We start from the raw sequence: 20,751 nt of genomic DNA, 5'->3' as shown, positions 1-20,751 counted from the left end.
ACTTTCTGACGTCACTGCAGTAATAAACAAACACTTCTTAAAGGTACTCTCACTGCAGATATTTATATACACACCTATTTATAAACACACATTTCTTAAAGGTACTCTCACATGACACCCGGCGCGGGATTCTCCCCTACCCGGCGGGGCGGAGGGGCCCCGGTGGGATGGAGTGGCGTGAACCACTCTGGCGTCTGGCCGCCCCAAAGGTGCGAAAGTCTCCGCACCTTTAGGGGCCAAGCCCTAACCTTGAGGGGCTAGGCCCGCGCCGGAGTGGTTGGCGCCCCGCCGGCCGGCGGGAACAACCTTTAGCGCCACGCCAGCCGAGTCCGAAGGGACTTTGCGGCTGGCGGAAGTCCGCGCATGCGCCAGAGCATTAGCGGCTTCTGACTTCATCCCCACGCATGCGCAGGGGAGAGGGTCACTTCCGCATTCGCCATCATGAAGACTATGGCGAAGGCGGAAGGAAAAGAGTGCCCCACGGCACAGGCCTGCCGGCCGCGCGGTGGGCCAAGCCACCGTGGGGACACCCACCCACCCCCCAGGACCCCGCCCACGCCGCCTGGTCCCGCCGGTAAGGTAGGTAGTTTGATTCACGCTGGCGGAACCGGCATGACAGCAGCGGGACTTCGGCCCATCGCAGGCCGGAGAATCGTCCTGTGGGGGGGGGGGGGGGGGGGGGAGAGCCGACAGGCGCGTCGCGATTCCCGCCCCCGCCGAATCTCAGGTGCCGGAGACTTCGAGAGACGGCGGGGGCGAGATTCACGCCAGCCCCCGGCGTTTCTCTGACTCGGTGGGGGGTTGGAGAATCCCGCCCCCGGTCTCTGCATTTCTCTGCAATCCCGTTCTAGATCTGGGTGGGAATGGAGAGATGTGGGGAGGTACTGTTGCAGGCAATTTAAAAAAAAATTCTATCTGTTGGGCTGCTAGCTGCAGCCCTTCGAAGAGAAATTGCTGGCTTCTGGAGGCAAACGCCTGGAGGACTGGAAACCTACACACCAGTTGTCAGCACAAACCAGGTTGTTGCCAAATTCCTGCTAAATCTAAAATAGTCTGCTCCCTGGTTGGCTCCATAACATATTGCTTTAAGAAACAATCCCTCATACACTCTATGTACTCTCCCTCAAGGCTACCCTTGTCAATTTGATTAGTCCAGTCGATATGCATATTCAAATCACCCATGATTACCGTTGTGCCCTTCTCACAAGCCCTCATTATTTCTTAGTTTATACTATGCCCCACTTTGCAAGTATTGCACAGGGGCCTGAAAATTACTCCTACCAGGAGTTTTTTCCCTTAGTTTTTATTTCCACCCAGATTGATTCAACATTTTGGCCTTTAGTGCCAATATCAATTTTTTTTTTAATGTATTTTATTCCAAATGTGTATAAAATGTAACAAAATATAAATAATTTGGGGAACAAACTCCCCAATGCACAACAATCCAATTTGTGCAAACGATTCCCTCTGGTAGGCCCACGATTCGTAGGTTTTGCTGCCTCGACCGGTTCTCCTGGAATGGAGGAAGGGCTTCTCATGTGGCAGGCCAGTCCCACTTGCTTTTCCCATCAGGTTCCCTTGCGTCGCGACCACCTTGCCACCTCCTTCTCCAGGGCGATAATCCGGTCACCCTAGTCTGTTGCAGCCTTTTCCAGCTCCTTGATTGTTTCTTCCTGGCCTTCCAGTCACCTTGCCCAGGCCCACCTGCATAATCACCATAGCGTTGGCAACTGCACCCTTTGATGTCCGATTTTGTTCCTCCCGTTGTTCTCTCAATTTTCTTGAGAGAAACATCTTCCACCCATCCCCTGGTGTGGGGGAGGGCTTCTCGTGCGGCGGGCCAGTCCCTCTTGCCTTCATTGGATGGGGCACAGACTATAAAAACTGACAAGTCATGCTACAATTGTATAGAACCTTGTGAGGCTGCACTTGGAATATTGCGCACAATTCTGGTCGCCACACTACCAGAAAGGTAGGAAGGCTTTGGAGAGGGTGCAGAGGTGATTTACCAGGATGTTGCCTTCTCTGGAGAGCTTTAGCTATGTGGAGAGGCTGAATAGACTCAAGACTATTTTCATTAGAACGACAGAAGTTGAGGGGTGACCTGATAAACGTCTACAAGATTATGAGGGACATGGATAGAATGGATGGGCAGGCACTCTTTCACTGGGTGGAGGGGTCAGTCACCAGGAGGCACAGGTCTAAGGTCCGTGGGGCAAAATTTAAGAGATGTGCGAGACAGGTTTTTTACGCAGAGAGTAACACGTTGCCAGGGGAGGTTGTGGAAGCAGAAGCCTTATTAACGGCATTCGAAAGGCATCTTGACAAACACATGGATAGGATAGGTATAGAGGGATACGGCACTAGGAAGTGCTGAGGGTTTTGGCCAAGGGTGGTATCGTGACCGGTACAGGCTTGGAGGGCTGAAGGGCCTGTTCCTGTGCTGTATTGTTCGTTCTCTCGTTCTGGCGAAGCCAGAGTTTCGCCGCCTCGTGCGTTGGCCGGTCCAGTCATTTGCTGTCCAGGCTTTTTACGCTCCGGGTCTGTACTCGTCCTCTGAGTTGGCTGCTGTGTGGCATTTTTATCCTTCTTCTGTGTTTTGGTAGTGGCATGGGGATGTTTTGTGGTGTTAGTGGGCGTTGTTGAAAATACAGAAAAATATGACATTTGAAACATGGAAGTCTGGCAATGTCTGGTCTGAGAGAAAATGAGAGGATACAGGGACAGATCCCACAAAAGGTTAATAGCAGTTGCAAAGAGCAGGATTATAAAATGCAGATTCTTTCTCACAAGCAGGCTTAGCAAACACACAGGATTCATGTAATAAGCTAAAACAATGGCTCACACCTTCATTGAATGTAACTATCTTAGGAAGTATCTGGAAAAGAATGGATGAGAGTTTCAATTGAATTAAGTGACGAATGTTTAAAACAGGCAGGTCTTTCAAGTCATAACCAAGTAAAATTTTAGCATACAGTTAAAAGCAAAGGTTTCACACCTTCATTGAAATTAACTCTCTTAGTAAACAGCTGGAAAGGATGGATGATGCTCAGTCGAATTTGGTGTCAATTCTAAGTGTGAAATTCGACTAACATCAAGTCAATTAAAAGAAAATTGGAGACAACCTGTCTATGAGAAACATAATTTAAAGTCAAAATCAAAGGCAAAGTTATGAGCTGGGGACAATTGGAAAATTAGACTATTGAAATTACAGGTATTAAAAGTAACACCTATTGAAACCAAAGCATTTTTTGAATATCACAAAGGAACTTTGAACATCACAAAGGACCTGTAATCAGACCTGAGAGGTGACGTTATGCCCAAAATGAATAATTAGTTGTATTAAAATGTTTACATCAAAGATACTTTTTAACAAAGTGAAATAAACTAATTAACAATAAAGTCATTAAAACTTAATAATTGTTCGAAAGGGAATATAAACCCGAAGAAAGGGGACAGCCAGCAGAGCCAGCTCTCACAGTTCAGTACATGGGAATGATAGGACACAGCAGCAGAGTTCACCAGCGAATACACCTAAAGAAGACCAGACTTTAAAGAAGATTGATTGTTAAGGTGGGCCTGAAGGTCCCTTCAACCAACCAGAAGGATCCAGAAGCAAGACCTTTTTACCTTTCTGTAAAGAAAGTGTTTGCAGCTTTTAAAAAAAAAAATTATAATAATAAAATAACTTAAAAGTTTTAACCTGAAACAGTGGTTATTAGCCTACTTTACTTACTTTGCAACGCATGACCCAGGACATCGATGCTACTAAGGGGTAAGTAGGTAAAATTCTTCGGTGAAGGTATGGGTTATACCGGGGGATAACTTGAAAAGATAGTTTGACCTGAATAGCACCCACCGAAGCCTGCATCGGAGTCAGGGAGTGAGAATCCCTGTTCACCATTTAGAATATCTACCCTTTTTTGGTATAGGGGGAATTCTAAGAATAGTGTTGAGATTTAACTTCAGCGTTGTTCGGACAAAAGGAGCCTATTTTCCAGGTTTGTGGCAGGAGAGCCACTGATGTGCGATTTCTCAGCACATCCCTGTCACCTGAAGTCAAAATATCAGAATTATATGTTAGGTTATTAAATCTGCAAATAAAATTGAAATCGTCTGAAGTTAACTGCCTTCAAGAAATCTTGCACATATACTTTTACTTATCAGCAGATTGGAAGAGGGGGCATTGTGTACAGTTCTGGCCCACTATAGGAAGGACATGAATGCATTAGAGAGAGTGCAGAAGAGGTTTACACGAATGGTTCCAGGGATGAGAAACTTCAGTTTAGAGGAGAGATTGGAGAGGTTGAGACTGTTCTCATTGGAAAGAAGGCAGCTAAGGGGAGATAAAAGCAAATTACTGCAGATGCTGGAATCTGAAACAAAAATAGAAAATATTGGATAAACTCAGCAGGTTTTTTCAGCATCTGTGGATAGAAAGGGGAGTGAACATTTCGGGTTTGGATAACTTTGTCAAAGCTTTGTCAGATATGACAAAGAGTCATCCAAACGCAAAACGTTAGCTCCCTTTTCTCTGCACAGATGCTTCAGACCTACAGCGAAGAGGAGATTTGATAGAGATGTTCAACATCACGAGGGGGGCTGAATAGATAGAAAGAAACTGTTCCCATTCATTAAAGGATCAAGAAGGGGGCAGATATTTAAAGTGATCTGCAAAAGAAGCAAATGCAGTGCGAGAAAAAACTTTCACTCAGCGAGTGGTTCAAGTCTGGAATGCACTGCCTGAAAGTGTGGTGGAAGCAGATTCAAACAAGGCATTCAAGAAGGCCGTAGGTGATTATTTGAAAAGAAACAATGCACAAGGGTGTGGGGAAAAGACAGGGGAATGACATTAAATCACAATGCTCATTTGGAGAGCCAGTGCAGACACAATGGCTAAATGGCCTCCTCTGCGGCGTAACAATTCTGTGATTAAATTAAAACATTCCTTTTCTAAAACCCAACAGAATTTTTATTTGTGGTAAATTCACAGTTAAGCTCATAACCATTTAGTTATGCATTTACAATAAAAATGGTTGTGTTTTAACCAAATCACAGCATATTTCTTCTCAAAGTAATGAAATGCACATAGCATAAAGATCATCAACAACAAATGCATAACAATAGGGATTTACTTCTGAACAATGAAATGTAAGACAATCCAGTTACTATTCATTTTAGTGATTATAATACAAAGACATTAAATGCATTGCACGTAATCACAATAAAAATGGGAATGCCAAGTAGCACTTTGACTCTTCACTATACATTTTCTCTATATATATATACACACACACATAAACATCACAGTAATTGTGCAATACTTTGTTAACCGATGTAGAATGGTACCATGCATCATAGTAAAACAATCATACTTGTTCATAGCAAAGCAGCAGTGCAGTGCAGTCTTTAAGTTATAATATATTTTCCAGTTGTTATTTGCGAATAATAACGTTGCTTAAAACTGAAGTGTGATAAAGCACTACTCATATTAATATTTCAAATACTATAAAACCTGTAAATGAAATTTACAGCAATAGCAAAAATGCAAGTGGTTTTACTCTTGTAATAAATTTATTTTTGATGTTCCTCCTTGTCTTTTCCTTTCTTTTCTTTTTCATCCTGTAGTGCTACTCCAAGTTTTTTAATAAGTACTGAGAGAACCTTATCTAGTGGATCCATGACTCCACGCTGTACCCATTTTGGAATAGTGATTCTGGCATGATGGAATCCTAGTTTTTGCAGAATATAGTCCACACCCACTGGGTCAATCTTCCTTCCAGTCCAAGAGATTAATCTGAAAAAAACAAATCAACCAAATAACTTCATTGCCATAGTAACTGACAATCACATTTTGTAATGTAAGTTATAACATTTAATTACAAGTCACAAAGTAGCTACAATGCTGAGAGAAGTATATAGGTGCAAATAAAAGTTCGAACATCAAAAATATTTTGTGCTGGTACAAAACTTTCAGCTTTTGAGTTAGGTCGAACCATAAAGTAAGCAGTGCTTTATCGTTTGCATAATATTACTCCAGCTTTAAAGACTCAGCCATTTTCCATAACATAAGTTTTCAGCAATGGTTAATGTGCTGCATAAGCAAACTTGAATACATCAACAAACAATTCTTGATGGCTAGCTGGGATGATATGAAAAGTTTTGACTTATTGACACCTACACTCAAGTTGCGGTAATTCCTTTACCCATTATGAGGAAATAGATGTTATTAACTGTTATTGTAGACTTAAAGAACATAGATAATGATGAAAGCCAACCATTTGCTCTTCAAGAGAAAATTCAAAATTGTTATTAAGATGGGAGATTCTGCACAGTCATTATTGTATATTGGAAGGCAAGCATCAGATAGGAAGACAACTTTCTCCTCCATATTTGAAAATGTTGACTCATACTTGGGTTAGCCATTGTGCTATTGCTCTGTTTTTCACATAGGTTCTGACAGAGAGCATCAGCAAGCTCTTTAAGCTAGGGTGAGGCCAACAGGCAAGGTTACTGGTGCTGGAGGAATCACAGCCAATTAACAGCTGGAATCATGGCTGATTTCCACCCGTCTCCTTTGTAGCCAAGGAAGGTGGAGACCCTTGCTGCCAGCCTAGTTGAGACAAATTCAAGATATACCAGGCATAAAACCTTTTTATAGTTCTTGTATCAGACTATAAGTAAGTGAAGTCGCCACAGTCCCAGATGACCATACACTGCTTTCCCCTTTGAAGATCACCACACCTCAGGTGAAGGGCAAGGTTGAGAAGGTGGGGCAATAACCTCAGCAGGTATGGGAATTTAATTCACGCTTTTGCATCACAAACTAGCTGCCCAGCCAACTGAGCTAAACCGGCCCCAAGACTGACAGTATATATCATGCCTGATTCATTAGGAAGGCTGATGGAAGAAATTCTTACTTCTGGTTAAAAGGCATAGAGGAGACAATGTTACACTAAAAAAATTAAGTATTATCAGTAATATGCCAAGGAGCTGCAATTTGGATAATGTGTAAACCGGAATAATTCATAATATATTTGGGGTTCTCAAAAGATAGAGATACGGTTGTAAAATAGAGATAAGTCAGATGTCTAGATTCTAACCTTAGCGTGGGTTCCAGGTGCCAGGTATTACAAACAAACTCTCTCCAGTCCACAGTTGTATAGATCACCTCCTCCTTATTTTTATTTGTGGAGCTGTCATCATGTACTATAATAGGACTTTTTTGGCCTGGGCGAATGGCAAGAATGCGAGGAGGGAAAATAGCTAGGAAAAGACAATACATACATTAAAAAAAAATTCCTGTGCAATTATTCAATAGTTATTATGAATGCCTAAAGAGAAATTCAAATGGCTAGTGGTTAACTGAAAGAACTATGCCACGTTTTACATTTTTAAATAAACTACATTTTATGTAAAAAACCCCAAAGTAAGCACCACTAACTTAATACATTCATAAAGTATAAATTGAGTCCTACTTTTTACCCAATGAATAATTTAAATCCCTTATTAGAATAATTGTAGATTTCATGACTCTACGCAGTGCTCAATGATGGGTCATTTGTTGTTTGAAGTGTTTTAACTATCAACTCTGACTTTATTGAATAAGCAAAGCTTATTAACCTATTGATCTCAGCCTTGAAAATGTTCAAGGACTCAGTCTCCACAGATTCCTGGAGTAAAGAATTCCAAAATTCACCACACTTTGAGAGGAAAGATTCCTCCTCAAATCCATCTTTAATGAGCACCTCCTTACTTTGTGACCACGTTCTCGGGTTCAATACTCACCCATGAGCGGAAACATCTACCCAGCATTTACCTTGTCTAACCCCCAAGAATCCTACGTGTTTCAGTCTTATCACATCTCATTCTCATGAACTCCAATGAGTACAGACCCAACCTGTTTCATCTTTTCTCATATGGCAGCCCCTCCACACCCAGGATCATCCCAGTAAACCTCCTCTGTACTGCCTCCAATGATAATGTATTTTCCTTAAATAAGCGGACCAAATACACAGTTTTCTAAATGTGGCCTCACGAGTACCTTGTATAGTTGCAGCCACACCTCTTTACATTTATACTCCAGCCCCCTCCAGGGGTCGTTTATCAGTTTCTCAATCGGATATTTCCATTTAGCTTACATTTAATATGTTAATTCCTAAAACTAAAAGTTATATTCTAAAACATTAATTATGTGATGAGATATTCACAATACTAAATATGCATAGCCATGATGGCATCAGGGCGAATGGCAAGAACATGAGGAAGGAAAATAGCTGGGAATAGACAAGAATATATACATATTTTAAAAACACAGTAATATTACTATATTTTAAAATAACCTCAGCATTAGTTTAATAGGAATGTGTGTATTTAGAAGAGGATGACAATCTTTGCAAAAACTTTTAAATTACTTATCACATTAGAAGTAAGAAACAGTGAAGCTCCTAAGGAGATACTTCAAGAAGTACAAGATGACTATTGTTAAACCTAAGGCACCATGGAGATCCAGCTGGAACATGTTACTGGATAAGGAATTATATAAGATAGAGGGAACGGAATATTCCTAACATATGTAGTATCAGAACAAGATGATTGGGAGGGATGTGCTAAGAGGCACATCATTGGATTCAGCGTGTAGACCATGTATTGAAATTCACATGAATGATTTAAATGTCAGCTTGGCTAAGTTCCTATCACCTCTGCGTCTGAAGGTTTTTGAGTTCAAGTTCCTTTCCATTCCAGCACATAATTGAGGCTGTCACTTCAGAATATTAATGAGGGGTTATAATTTTGGTGGAGGCTCTGCCATTGGATATGATAGGCCACCTGGCTATTTTGAGTGATTCAAGTGAATGTGAAAGATACAACACCAGTGAAAGAACAGGAAGTTCACCTTGTGTCTTGGTCAACATTACTTCCTTAATCATCACCAAAAACAAGTTAACTAGATAAAGGGGAACCAGTGGATGTCCTGTACTTAGATTTCCATCAGGTATTTGATAATGCAACATCAAAGGTTATTGCAGGAAACAAGCTCATGATGCAAGGGCACATAGGCATTTAGAGTAATGTGTACAGCATTGGTCTCCTTATTTAAGGAAAGATAGAAATGCATTAGAATAAGTTCAGAGAAGGTTTACTAGAGTAATTCCAGGAATGGAGGAGGTCTTATGAGGAAAGATTGGAGAGATTAGGTTTGTATCCACTAGAATTCGGAAGATAAAAGGTGACTTGATTGAATCTTTCAAGAACCTGGAGGAGTATTGACAGGGTGGATGCGAAGAGGATGTTTTCTCTTGTTGGAGAATCTAGAACTAGGGGTCACTCGTTTAAGACAGAGATGAGAAATATTTTCTCCGAGAGCCGTGAGTCTCTGGAACTATCTTCCTCAAAAGGCAGTGGAAGCAGAGTTTTTGAATATTTTAAGGCAGAGCTGGACAGATGAAATGAAATGAAAATCGCTTATTGTCACGAGTAGGCTTCAATTAAGTTACTGTGAAAAGACCCAAATCGCCTGTTCGGAGGAGGCTGGTACAGAAATTGAACCGTGCTGCTGGCCTGCCTTGGTCTGCTTTAAAAGCCAGCGATTTAGTCCAGTGTGCTAAACCAGCCCCTTAAACCAGCCCTAGATTAAAGGCGATAGGGGATTGGCAGGAATGTGGGGTTGAAGTTACAATCAGATCAGCCATGATCTTATTGAATTGCGCAGATGGCTCAAGGGGTTGAGTGGCTTACTTCTGCTCTTAATTCGTATTTGTAACTTTATGCAAAGTTGAAGCAGTAAGACCACATGAGAGGCAATAAGTGAAAAATGGATCTGCTAATTAACCGAATACCAGTGGTGTTATCAATCATATCAAAGATTGCAAGGAGTTGAAGGTGGGATACACACCAAAGTAACGCCGACATTGACTTTCTGAGTGCTCTTGATATAATATAAACTAGACCGAAAAGATTCAAACAGCAAGTGCCAATATAGGTGGTGGCAATGACACATTCCAGAGTCTTCAGGGTCAGGGGAGCCCCATGCGAGGGTCTTTAAAGTAGTTACTCTGGGGGAGCTGATGAAGAGGGAGGGTGCCCCGGTGGAGGAGGTCCAGCGCAAGTGGGAGGAGGAGTTGGGAGGGGCGATGCAAGCTGGGGTTTGGAGTGAAGCTCTGCAGAGGATAAACTCGTCCTTGTTGTGTGCAAGACTGACTCTCATATAATTTAAGGTGGTGCATAGGGTTCATATGATGGGGCTCATATGACGGGGTCATCAGATGAGTTGTTTTTTTCCAAGGGTGGAAGATAGGTGTGCAGGGAGTCCGGCAAACCATTTTGGGCATGCCCTAGATTGGATGGATTCTGGAAAGAGTTTGTGAATGTAATGTTGAAGGTTTTGGGAGTGGAGGTGGCGCCGAGCCGTGGGTAGCGATATTTGAGGAGTCGGAGGATCCAGGTGTGTAGGTGGGGAGAGAGGCTGACATGGTAGCCTTTGCCTCCCTGATAGCCCAAAGGTGGATCTTGTTGTGCTGTTGGGACTCGGAGCCTCCGAAATTGGGGGCAAGGGTGAGCAACTTGGCAGAGTACCTCCACCTAGAAATAATTAAGTTTGCCATAAGAGGGCCGTAGAAGAGACTTCTTTGAGGGACATTAACATGTCAGTGGGGGGTTCTTTTGTGTTTTGTATGGGTTTTAGGGGGGAGGGCTAAGGGTAAAAATAGGGGATGGAGAGGGGAATAGGATTAATTATGTATTGTTTATTGTTGCTGTTTGCTCATTTCTGTTCTGTATATATTTGAAAATACCAACAAAATATTTTGCAAAAATAAAGTTCCTCTGAAGTTAAAACAACTTTTTCCCCTTCTAACTCTTTCAGAGTAAATATGAGAGTAAAGCTGGTAGAAACAGTTAGCAATTTAAATTGCTTTGTTAGATGGCTCCCAGCCCAGTGCAGTTGTCCAGATGAAGTTAGCCCTCCTGAGAATTGCCGAATAAAACCTTGGGCGCGATTATCTGACACCCACGCCAGGTGGGAGAATCGCGGGAGTGTCGGGCGATTCCCGCCACGCCGCCCTGGCAACCGCACGCAATTCTCCCACCCCCCCAAAACGGCGTGCCACGTTTTACGACAGGCCGCTCGGAGAATCGCCGCTCGCCGTTTTTAATGGTCGAGTGGTGATTCTCCGGCCGGATGGGCTGAGCGGCCTGTCCAATACGACTGGTTCACGCCGGCGCCAACCACACCTGGTCGCTGCGGCCTGTGGGGTGGGGGGGGGGAAAGAGGGAGAATCAAGCACCGGGGAGGGGGTGCTCAGTGGGGGTCTGGCCTGCGATCGGTGCCCATCGATCGGTGGGCCGGCGTCTCTAAAAGACGCACTCTTTTCCCTCCACTGCCCCACAAGATCAATCCTCCATGTCTTGCGGGCGCCCGCGGGGAGGACAGCAACCGCGTATGCGCAGGTTGGCGCCGGCCAACCTGCGCATGTGCAGGTGATGTCATTTAAGTGCCGTCGGCCACGTCATTTAGGCGGCGCCGCTTTGACGCGGGCGCCAGGGCCCAGCACGCGAAATTGACGCGGCACCACTCCTAGCCCCCTGGGGGTGGGAGAATAGGGGGCGGGGAGCGGCCTCCGACGCCGGAGTGAAACACTCCAGTTTTCACTCCGGTGTCAGCACTTAGTCTCCCGTTGGGAGAATCGCGCCCCTCATCTAGGAGCTTCCCAGAGGATTCCCCAGTGCATCTTTGGGGTACCCCCCCCAAATGCGATGCTGGGGAGCCAGAAAGCTACGGTCCACTGACAAATTCCAGAATCTTAAGGTGAGAGGCAGAGCGGTTAAAGATAGTTAGAGAACTCAAGAGTCACTGAGGGGAAGATTTTTAAGCAGCGAAACAGTTACGGCATTTTCAGAAGTAGGGGAGCACCACAGAGAGCCATTGTTGATGTCGGCAAGCATCGTCCAAGAGTAACAGTTGCATAGTTAGGATCTGATTTCAGAGGCCAAGGAAGACAGTTGATGATCTCATGAAAGAAATTTAGAGCTGAAGAAGAAGCTATAAACAGTTGAGGTCAGAACTGGTGAAACTCACGGAATAGTTGAGGCAGTGCAGTAGTTCACGCCATTTTGAAAACAAACAAAATCCATTATAATTAGAGTTCTTTATCATCAACTATTAAATTATCAAGAAAAGTAAATTACCTTTCTCTTTTTCTTTGAGATAAGCAGATACAAGATCATGCAAGAACATAATCAGTTCAGCATCCATGGTTACGCAAATATGGTCAGTGAATTCTGTCACAACGCTACACTCTATCTTTGGCTTACTGTTGGGGTCTATTGAATAGGAGGAAGAAAAATCAACATAATTCTCTGGAGGCATGTACAAATTTTCTATTCCGTTATTTACTTAATTTAAATTGTCCATCTTTAAGGACAAAATGTTGATCCAGAACTTCAGCAATTTTAACAAATGTACTTAAGAATCCACCTCGGTAATAATTTAGAAGCCAAGTAAGTTCTAATAATCTATCACAATAGATTGCGCAGAAGTACTTGGTGAGCACCGAAAATGTTTTGGTTGGACATTTCCTGATCAGCAACCAGGAGAGATAAAGTTGCTAAACCGAGGGAATGCCCACAGCTACAAAGTAATTGTTTCTATTGCATCAACTCTCCTCACGGAAAGAGAAACTACAGCAAAGGGCAAGATTCTCCATCTATTCACAGCAACAGGACTCTCCAATCTCGCTGCAGTGAATGGGAGATTTGGCTGAACGCCAAATTCTGCGTCCTCGCTAGCAGTGTTAGCAGGGCGGATTCGCAATGGCAAATCACAATTAAAGTATCAGTTACAAAAAAAGTAAAGAAATCTACACAGAAAGTATTTCTCCCCCCCCCCCTCCTTCCCTATAAAAGTTCTTAAAATATATTCATAAATGTTACAATTCAGCAGGTAAAAACATTTAGTAAAGTAAAAGCAAAATTCTGCAGATGGATACAGGGAATCTGAAATAAAAACTAAAAATGCTCAGCAGGTCAGGCAGTATCTGAAAACAGAGTTAACAATCAAAATCTTCTGCCCTGCAGGAAGTGAGAAAGGAGGCAAGTGGGCCTTGGAATTGAGCGGGTTAGCTCTGAGACCAGTACTTTATAATTCCTGCCTAAGTTCTGGACAGGAAGGTCAGTGGTTGACCTTCCTGCCCGCCTCCACTCGAGTCCCTTAGGTGGTTGTTAATTGGCCACTTAAGAGTCTCTATCGCTTCTGTTGCAATCTTCCCATCTCCAAGTGGGCCTGCTGTCATGTGGCCTGCACGACTAGTAAAACAGTGTGGGCTGCATGTCAGCTGGAGGAAGGGGACAGGATCTGCATGATCGAGAGCATGGAAATGGGTCAGGGGCGGCCCAGAGAGCCACCCCTCTGCTCTTGCTGCCAACCCCCATGGCTCCCTTCTTCCCACAAACCCCCTGCCCCACCCTTTTGAGACCCCTCCTCCAACTGTACTTACCTTTCTCCTGGGTTTCTTTGCGATCCTGGGGAGTGTTCCCTCAGCAGTCACGGCTTTCTCTTTGACGTTGCCAAGTGTAAGAGCAGCCGGCCTCTGATTGGCCGGCAGCTCTTGGTGGGCAGGAAGTTGTGTTCTGGAGGAAGGTTCGTCACTGTCCAGTTAACTGCCTAATGGGCAGATGTTATGGCGGGCCTTCCTCCTCAGGATAAGCGCATGTAGGTATCTTGCTGCCTTTTCAGGCAGCGACTGAGACACCCGCCGAAAACCCAAGATTCCACCCAACACGTCAGTTCATGGTGACCTGATGAATCAGTTCTGATGAAAAGGTCAACTTTCTTTTTCACCACAGATGCTGCCTGAGCTGCTAAGTATTTCCATACTTTCTTGTTTTTAGATCCTTTTAAAATTATTTGTTTATTACAACCTTTACCTTGCAGTGAAGGTTCTTGAGGTTCCTGCATGTGTATTGATTTGAAGTCCAGCTGCATCCTTGGCAAGGCAAAGATTGTTTCTGTCTCATGGTTGTAGTTGGCAGTTCCACGGAAACCACTCAGCAGATTGGAACTTTTAATAGTTGCTTTACTGTCTCGGGTGTTAGCATCAACGTTTCGAAGAAGGTTTAGCTCTATATGATTAAAAAAAGTACACCAGTTATGTTTACAAACGTTCGCTTCTATTGAGATCTTGCTCTGATTTCAAAGAAAAATTATGCACAAAATGGCAGTCTCATGAATTTGTTATAATTGATTAAGTAAACTAAATATGAACTTTTCTCTATTTTTTGTATCCATAAGATTAATGCATTAAATGAAACCAATGGATAACTTAATTTTTAACTTAATGTAACCCTTAAACATACTGTAATTAGAGACATGTTTACACCATAACAAAATACAACTAGTACTGCACTTATACAAGTCTCAATAGTCTGCAGTTAACCCTCATGGTAACAGGGACTTCCAGTTGCGCGATGTTAGTGAAGTGCATGATTCTTTTTACAAGTTCTTTCTTAATGTGCCGGTATATTGTTATTTGCCTCTGCAAAATTTAATTTAGACATTCAAGTAACAAGTTAAAAAAATATGCCCATGAATTTAAAACATACAGGCTAAAAAATATTAAACAATGAAGATACCCTTTCCAAGACAGCAACAGCTAAGATGGCAGTTGGCCCACCCATGTTTCTAAAAACCAAAACTCTGAGCAAACTTTTAGTCACTGAGCTCGATAAATCCCAATGAAGTTTGGTTCTGGAGCTGAAAAATTAATTGTAAGAATTGCTGGGCCCTATTCGGTCCTCCCTTGACACCATTTGTTTAACTGTTGACTTTCACGCCAGCACCCTTACCGCCCTTTTGGACCACAGCAGCAGGATCAGTACACCGGAGTCCAGGCTCACTGTGGCGATTAAGGAGTGTGTGTTGTAGCGAAGCAAAGTTGATGACCTGGTAACCTAGTCAAGATGACAAAACCTAGGCATTGTGGGTATACCAGGAGGGACTGAAGGCTGAGCCTCAACACAGTTCATGCCAGGATTATTAAAAATGAATGAGTTACAAATAAAGCTGTGCATGCATTACAATGTTCAAAGGGGATAGCTGGCTGCCTACTAGCCCACCAGTTCAGTTGCTAGTCTGCTTCTTGCTTTTTCTGCCAGATCTACGACTCCTCCCATAATCTTACGACTGACCCATGATTATATGAATATGATATTAATTTGACCTTCGCTTCCTTTTAACATAACTCTATAAATCTAATCTCCCATTGGGCAACACAGTGGCTGTGGTTAGCACTGCTGCCTTACAGCACCAGTACATGACTGTATGGAGTTTTCACTTTCTCCCCATCTCAGCAGGGATTTCCTCCGGTTGCTCCGGGGGTTTACTCCGGGTGCTCTGGTTTCCTCACACAGTCCAAAGATGTGCAGATTAGGTGTATTGGCGTACTAAATTGCTCCTCAGTGTCCAAAGGTTAGGTGGGGTTATGGGGATTGGGCGGTGGTGTGAGCTTAGGTAAGGTGCTCTTTCAGGGGTTGGACTGAATGCCTCCTTCTGCACCGTAGGGATTCTATGTATAGCTGGTGCTGGTTTTGGCTATTTAGGTGTGAACATGATGCACTCTCTTGTGAGTTTTCATAGAACCAATCTTACAAGTCTGGTCACCAAAATTAACGTGGATTTGCAGTGTTAGTTTGCCTCTTTCCTTAAAAATGAACTTTCTGCCCAGATTCTTGTTTCTTTTCCAAAGTTTCCCTAATTTTCTAACAAAATAATTTTTGTTATGGATAACAAGCTGATATCAACATTTATCTGGACAGGCAGATTCCTAGAGTCTGTAGAGTGATACTTAAAAGATATGATCCAAGTTTAAACTGGTGTTTTATGGAAATGGACTCCTGTGCTCATCCTCTCTTCCTGCCTTAATTTCTGCTCTGCAACCCCTTTGCCCCTTTCAATACACCCCAAACCTCGTTGTGATTTCTACTATAAAAGTATGAAAACAATTTTGTCAGCATTTTAAACGTTCCACTCCTTTGCTATTAGGTCCTATTAGCAATAAGTGCTTAATCTTGCCTTCCACGCTTGACTCAGCATTGGCTTTGTGGAGGAAGAACGGATTCAACATTTTACTGACCCGTTTGTGAATGGAAACTTTGCCAGCTTTAGTGAGTGTTATAACCTGCCTGCTTACCACTGGCTGGGGACTAATGACAATCCCATAATCCAATGGGAGTATGAGCTTCCTCAATGGGGGGGGGCGGAGAAATCATTAGCAGACTCCCTGCATAAATAGAGCTGGCCAGTTTGGAACCAGCAGAGAGAGGAGTGAGCAGCAAGAGAAGTTGCTGCTGCTGTTTTATATATATATATATATATATATATATATATATTATATGTTATTGTAAATAAATGTTATTTCTTTGTATCCTTAAAACTAGTGCTGGATTCTTTGTGGGCCTCACAAAACTGGTGACGAGGGTTAAAGTGAATAGCTGTCTACACTGCTGAAGCCACCTCCCTGGATTTTTGTTGGATACAGGTTGGAAGTTGTTTTCTATTTCACCATGCCTCTGTATGGGCGTTTGGATGTTTTTGATGCTGCGCTGGAAAGCTGGAAACAGTACGCACAACGGATGCGTTACTATTTCCGGGCAAACAACATCACCGAAAACGAGCGCCCGGTGGTCATATTGCTCGCTGCCTGCGGCCCGCATACGTTTGGGGTGATTAGGAGCCTTACGGACCCAGCTGTGCCGGACACCAAAACGTTTGATGAACCTGTGAATTTCGTGGGGCAACATTTCAACCCTATGCCATCCATTATAGTCCAACGTTATCGGTTTAATACTGCTGAGAGGACCCCAGGAGAATCCCTTGCTGACTTTCTATCCAGGCTACGCAGGATTGTGGAGTACTGTGACTATGGTGAGACCTTGTCAGAAATACACGACCGTTTGGTTTGCGGTATTAACAATGCGGCCACACCGAAAGTTGTTAGCCGAGCCAACATTGACGTTTCAACAGGCCATTCAAATAGTATTGTCCTGAGAGAGCGCAGAACGAGTGCAGGAGCTACAGGGAGTGGAGGTGTTTGCATTGGGGCGCAACCCCTTCTGTCCGAAAGCGTCCCCCTGCAGCCCTGCGGTACCTTGAGCCTTCTCCATAACCAATGGATGAGGAGCCATGTCTGTGTCAGACTTGTAGGCGCCGACCCTGTCGTGGACACCGGTCCTGGGGGCGCTAGAGGCTCCGTCGTTCCGACCAAAACTGGGGCCAGCCCAGGGGCCGTACCTTTCATTTGGATGAACCTACGGCGACTACTCCCGAGGACGTGGAGACGGAGGACGACTGCCTGCAGCTGCATTGTGCGGCAGCTCCCCGTGTGGCCCCCATCAAGGTGACAGTACGGGTCAATGGTCACCCGCTTGAGATGGAGTTGGACACTGGCGTAGTAGTCTCCGTGATCGCCCAGAGGACATTCGACGCAGAGAAGGCACGCGCGATTCAACAGGCCCCCGCCTCGACTGACACTCGCATCTTTGTTCGTTTCTCAGCCTCGTAAACTATTACGGGAAGTTCCTCGCCAATCTGGGAACTACGCTGGCCCTGTTGCACCTTCTGCTAAAGAAGAATCACACCTGGGTTTGGGGTCAGCCGCAAGAAACCGCTTTCCGGGCCCACATGACTGGGACGAGGATGAGTAGGTTCTTTGGGGGTGAAGACAGGTGTGTCAGGTGCTCGGGGAGTCCAGCGAACCATGCCCATATGTTCTGGGCATGCCCGGCACTGGAGGAGTTCTGGAAGGGGGTGGCGAGGACGGTGTCGAGGGTGGTGGAATTCAGGGTCAAGCCAGGATGGGGACTCGCGATTTTTGGGGTTGGGGCGGAGCCGGGAGTGCAGGAGGCGAAAGAGGCCGGTGTGCTGGCCTTTGCGTCCCTAGTAGCCCGGCGAAGGATCTTGCTACAATGGAAGGATGCAAGGCCCCCAAGCGTGGAGACCTGGATCAATGACATGGCGGGTTTCATTAAGCTAGAGAAGGTCAAATTCGCCCTGAGAGGGTCGGTACAAGGGTTCTTTAGGCGGTGGCAACCTTTTCTCGACTTTCTGGCTCAACGATAGGGTACAGGGACAGTAGCAGCAGCAACCTGGGGGGGAGGGGGGGGGGGAAGGAAAGGGGGGGAGAGGGAAAAGGGGGGTTTAGGGAAAGGGGGGGGGGAGGGAAAAGGGGGGGACGATGACTATGTTTGTTTATTTAATTTAAATTTATTTTTAAGTTCTTTTGTTGTTCATTGGGGTTGGGGGGGTGGGGAGATGGGATACATGCGTCGATACGGTCTGGGGGTGTTACAGTTATTATGGGTTATTTTGTTGCATTTCATTGTTTGTCGTTATGGTTTATATTTTCTGTAAAAAATTCCAATAAAAATTATATTTTTAAAAAAAAGAAACCGCTTTCCGGCAGGTTAAACAACAATTGTCGTCGTCTGGGTTACTAAGCCACTATGATCCTGGAAAGGCTTTGCTCGTCACATGTGATGCATCCCCATATGGTATTGGGGCCGTCCTGTCCCACAAGATGGAGAACTGGGCCGAGCGGCCGATAGCTTTGGCCTCCCGCACATTGACTGCAGCGGAAAAAAAGTACGCGCAGGAGGCCCTGGCAGTGGACTTTGCGGTGAAACGTTTCCACCAGTATCTGTATGGCCGCCACTTCACTATCGTGACTGATCATAAGCCTCTGCTGGGACCTTTCAGAGAGGATAAGCCAATACCGGCCATTGCTTCCGCACGGATCCAGCGCTGGGCTTCTCTGGAGCACAAACCAGGAACCCAGATAGGGAATGCCGACACACTGAGCCGATTGTCTTTATCGACCGGCCCCATGTCGACCCCCACGACCGGTGAGGTGGTTGCAACCCTAAATTTTATGGACACCTTGTCTGTCACGGCATCACAGATCCGTGAGTGGACCCAGACGGAGCCAGTCCTGTCAAAGGTTCGGCACATAGTCCTCTGTGGTGGGCAGCATAGACAGCTTCCAGGCATTTTCCTCCAAGCTGTCAGAATTCAGCGTGGAAGACGACATCCTTTTGTGGGGGATGTGGGTGATTGTCCCGGAAAAAGGACAGGAGCTGATACTGAGAGACTTGCACAATGGGCATCCAGGTGTGACCAAAATGAAAATGTTGGCCCGGAGTTATGTCTGGAGGCCAGGCCTCGACACCGACATTGAGAAGGTGGCCCAAAACTGCTCCATTTGCCAGGAACAACAGAAGCTTCCGCCGGCCGCGCCCCTACATCACTGGGAATGGCCAGGGCAGCCTTGGGCGTGCTTGCGTGCGGATTGCACCGGCCCTTTTCAAGGATCCATGTTCCTTCTATTAATCAACGCCCAGTCTAAATGGTGAGAGGTGCATAAGATGGTAGGCATAACGTCCTGCGCAAGAATCGAGAAGATGCATTTGTCTTTCAGTACGCATGGCCTCCCCGAGGTGGTCTCTGACAACGGCACTCCGTTCACAAGTGAGGAGTTTGCCAGGTTCATGAAGATAAATGGCATTTGCCATATCCGCACTGCCCCTTACCACCCGGATTCAAATGGGTTGCAGTGCAGACATTCAAAAGAGGTCCAAAGAAGCAGTCTTCTGGTCGATGGACACAAGACTGGCTCATTTTTTGTTTCGAGTGGGTCCCTGGCGTACTCTTTCGCCAAACCCAGGCCCAGGGTCGTCTCCAGCGCAAACATGTAGACCATGTTCGGTCCAGAAGACCATCCCTTCCAAAGATTGCCCGCCCCCGGAGCTCATTTCCCCAGCCACAGAGACCAGACACAATGGAAAGTATTCCTCAAAATTTTCCTCTGGTGCCTCACTCAAAGCCTGCGCAGGTCGTGACAGAACCGCGTGGCGATAGAGACGCCGAGATGATGGAGACAGCAGACTCCGACTCTGAGATGGAGACACAGGATGCTTCAGAGGGGGAATCCTCAGGCCGTGGATGTACACCCGTTATGCCGTTCATCACGGAAGCGCCGGTTTCCGCTTTGTTACACGCCATCCGATCCAGTGACTCGTGCAAATGGTGTCTGGCCTGCGGCAAAACAAGTCCGACGCCCTCCTTCGCCAGGGTCTCCGGTGGATTCCTTGGACTTTGGGGGGGAGGGATGTTATAACCTGCCTGCTTACGACTGGCTGGGGACTAATGACAATCCCACAATCCTATGGGAGTATGAGCTTCCCCAATGAGGGGGGGGGATGTGGGGGGGGGATGTGGGGGGGGGGGGAGGGGGGGGGGGGGGGGGGGGGGGGGCGGAGAAATCATTAGCAGACTCCCTGCATAAATAGAGCTGGCCTGTTTTTAACCAGTAGAGAGAGGAGTGAGCAGCAAGGGAAGTTGCTGTTATTGTAAATAAATGTTATTTCTTTGTTTCCTTAAAACTCGTGCTGGATTCTTCGTGGCCCTCACAAAAGTGAGCCTGCAGCCAAATTTAATTTACATTAGTTTAAGGGTGAATTCTCCGTGTGAGAGACTAAGGACTGGATTCTTCGACCGCGCCGACCGCAAGATCGCCAGAGGCGGGACGCGGACCATGTAAAGGTCCATTGACCTCTGGCAGGAAATTCCGGTTGTCGGCGTGCGCAGCTGGAGAATCCCTCACACACTGCTTACGTTGGAACTGACTCACAAGGGTTCTACATGGACAAATGCGGTGCCAGTCCTGGAGTGATTCTGGTCCTGTTAATGGGCCAGTACTTGGG

At 45.3% G+C, this 20,751-nt stretch overlaps 1 protein-coding gene across 12 annotated transcripts in view; it reads right to left on the bottom strand.

Moving 5' to 3' along the window:
- Window positions 1-4,949: 4,949 nt before the first annotated feature.
- The window catches only part of kiaa1109 (KIAA1109 ortholog), a 534,122-nt gene continuing 518,320 nt past the window's right edge, over window positions 4,950-20,751 (bottom strand). For 11 of the 12 annotated variants that reach the window (XM_038792378.1, XM_038792369.1, XM_038792381.1 and 8 more), the window contains 4 exons: window positions 13,924-14,118; window positions 12,187-12,321; window positions 7,104-7,266; window positions 4,950-5,797 (listed from right to left, as the gene is read on the bottom strand). In XM_038792378.1, the coding sequence (XP_038648306.1) occupies window positions 5,575-5,797; window positions 7,104-7,266; window positions 12,187-12,321; window positions 13,924-14,118 (716 nt within the window). In that variant the 3' untranslated portion in view covers window positions 4,950-5,574. The remainder of the gene's footprint in view (window positions 5,798-7,103; window positions 7,267-12,186; window positions 12,322-13,923; window positions 14,119-20,751) is intronic. The other variant, XM_038792373.1, reaches the window with a different exon arrangement.

This window comes from Scyliorhinus canicula, chromosome 3 (genome assembly GCF_902713615.1).
Source record: "Scyliorhinus canicula chromosome 3, sScyCan1.1, whole genome shotgun sequence".
NCBI lineage: Eukaryota > Metazoa > Chordata > Chondrichthyes > Carcharhiniformes > Scyliorhinidae > Scyliorhinus > Scyliorhinus canicula.
Note: the sequence above shows the minus strand (reverse complement) of the source record. Positions and strands in the feature narration are given on the sequence as shown.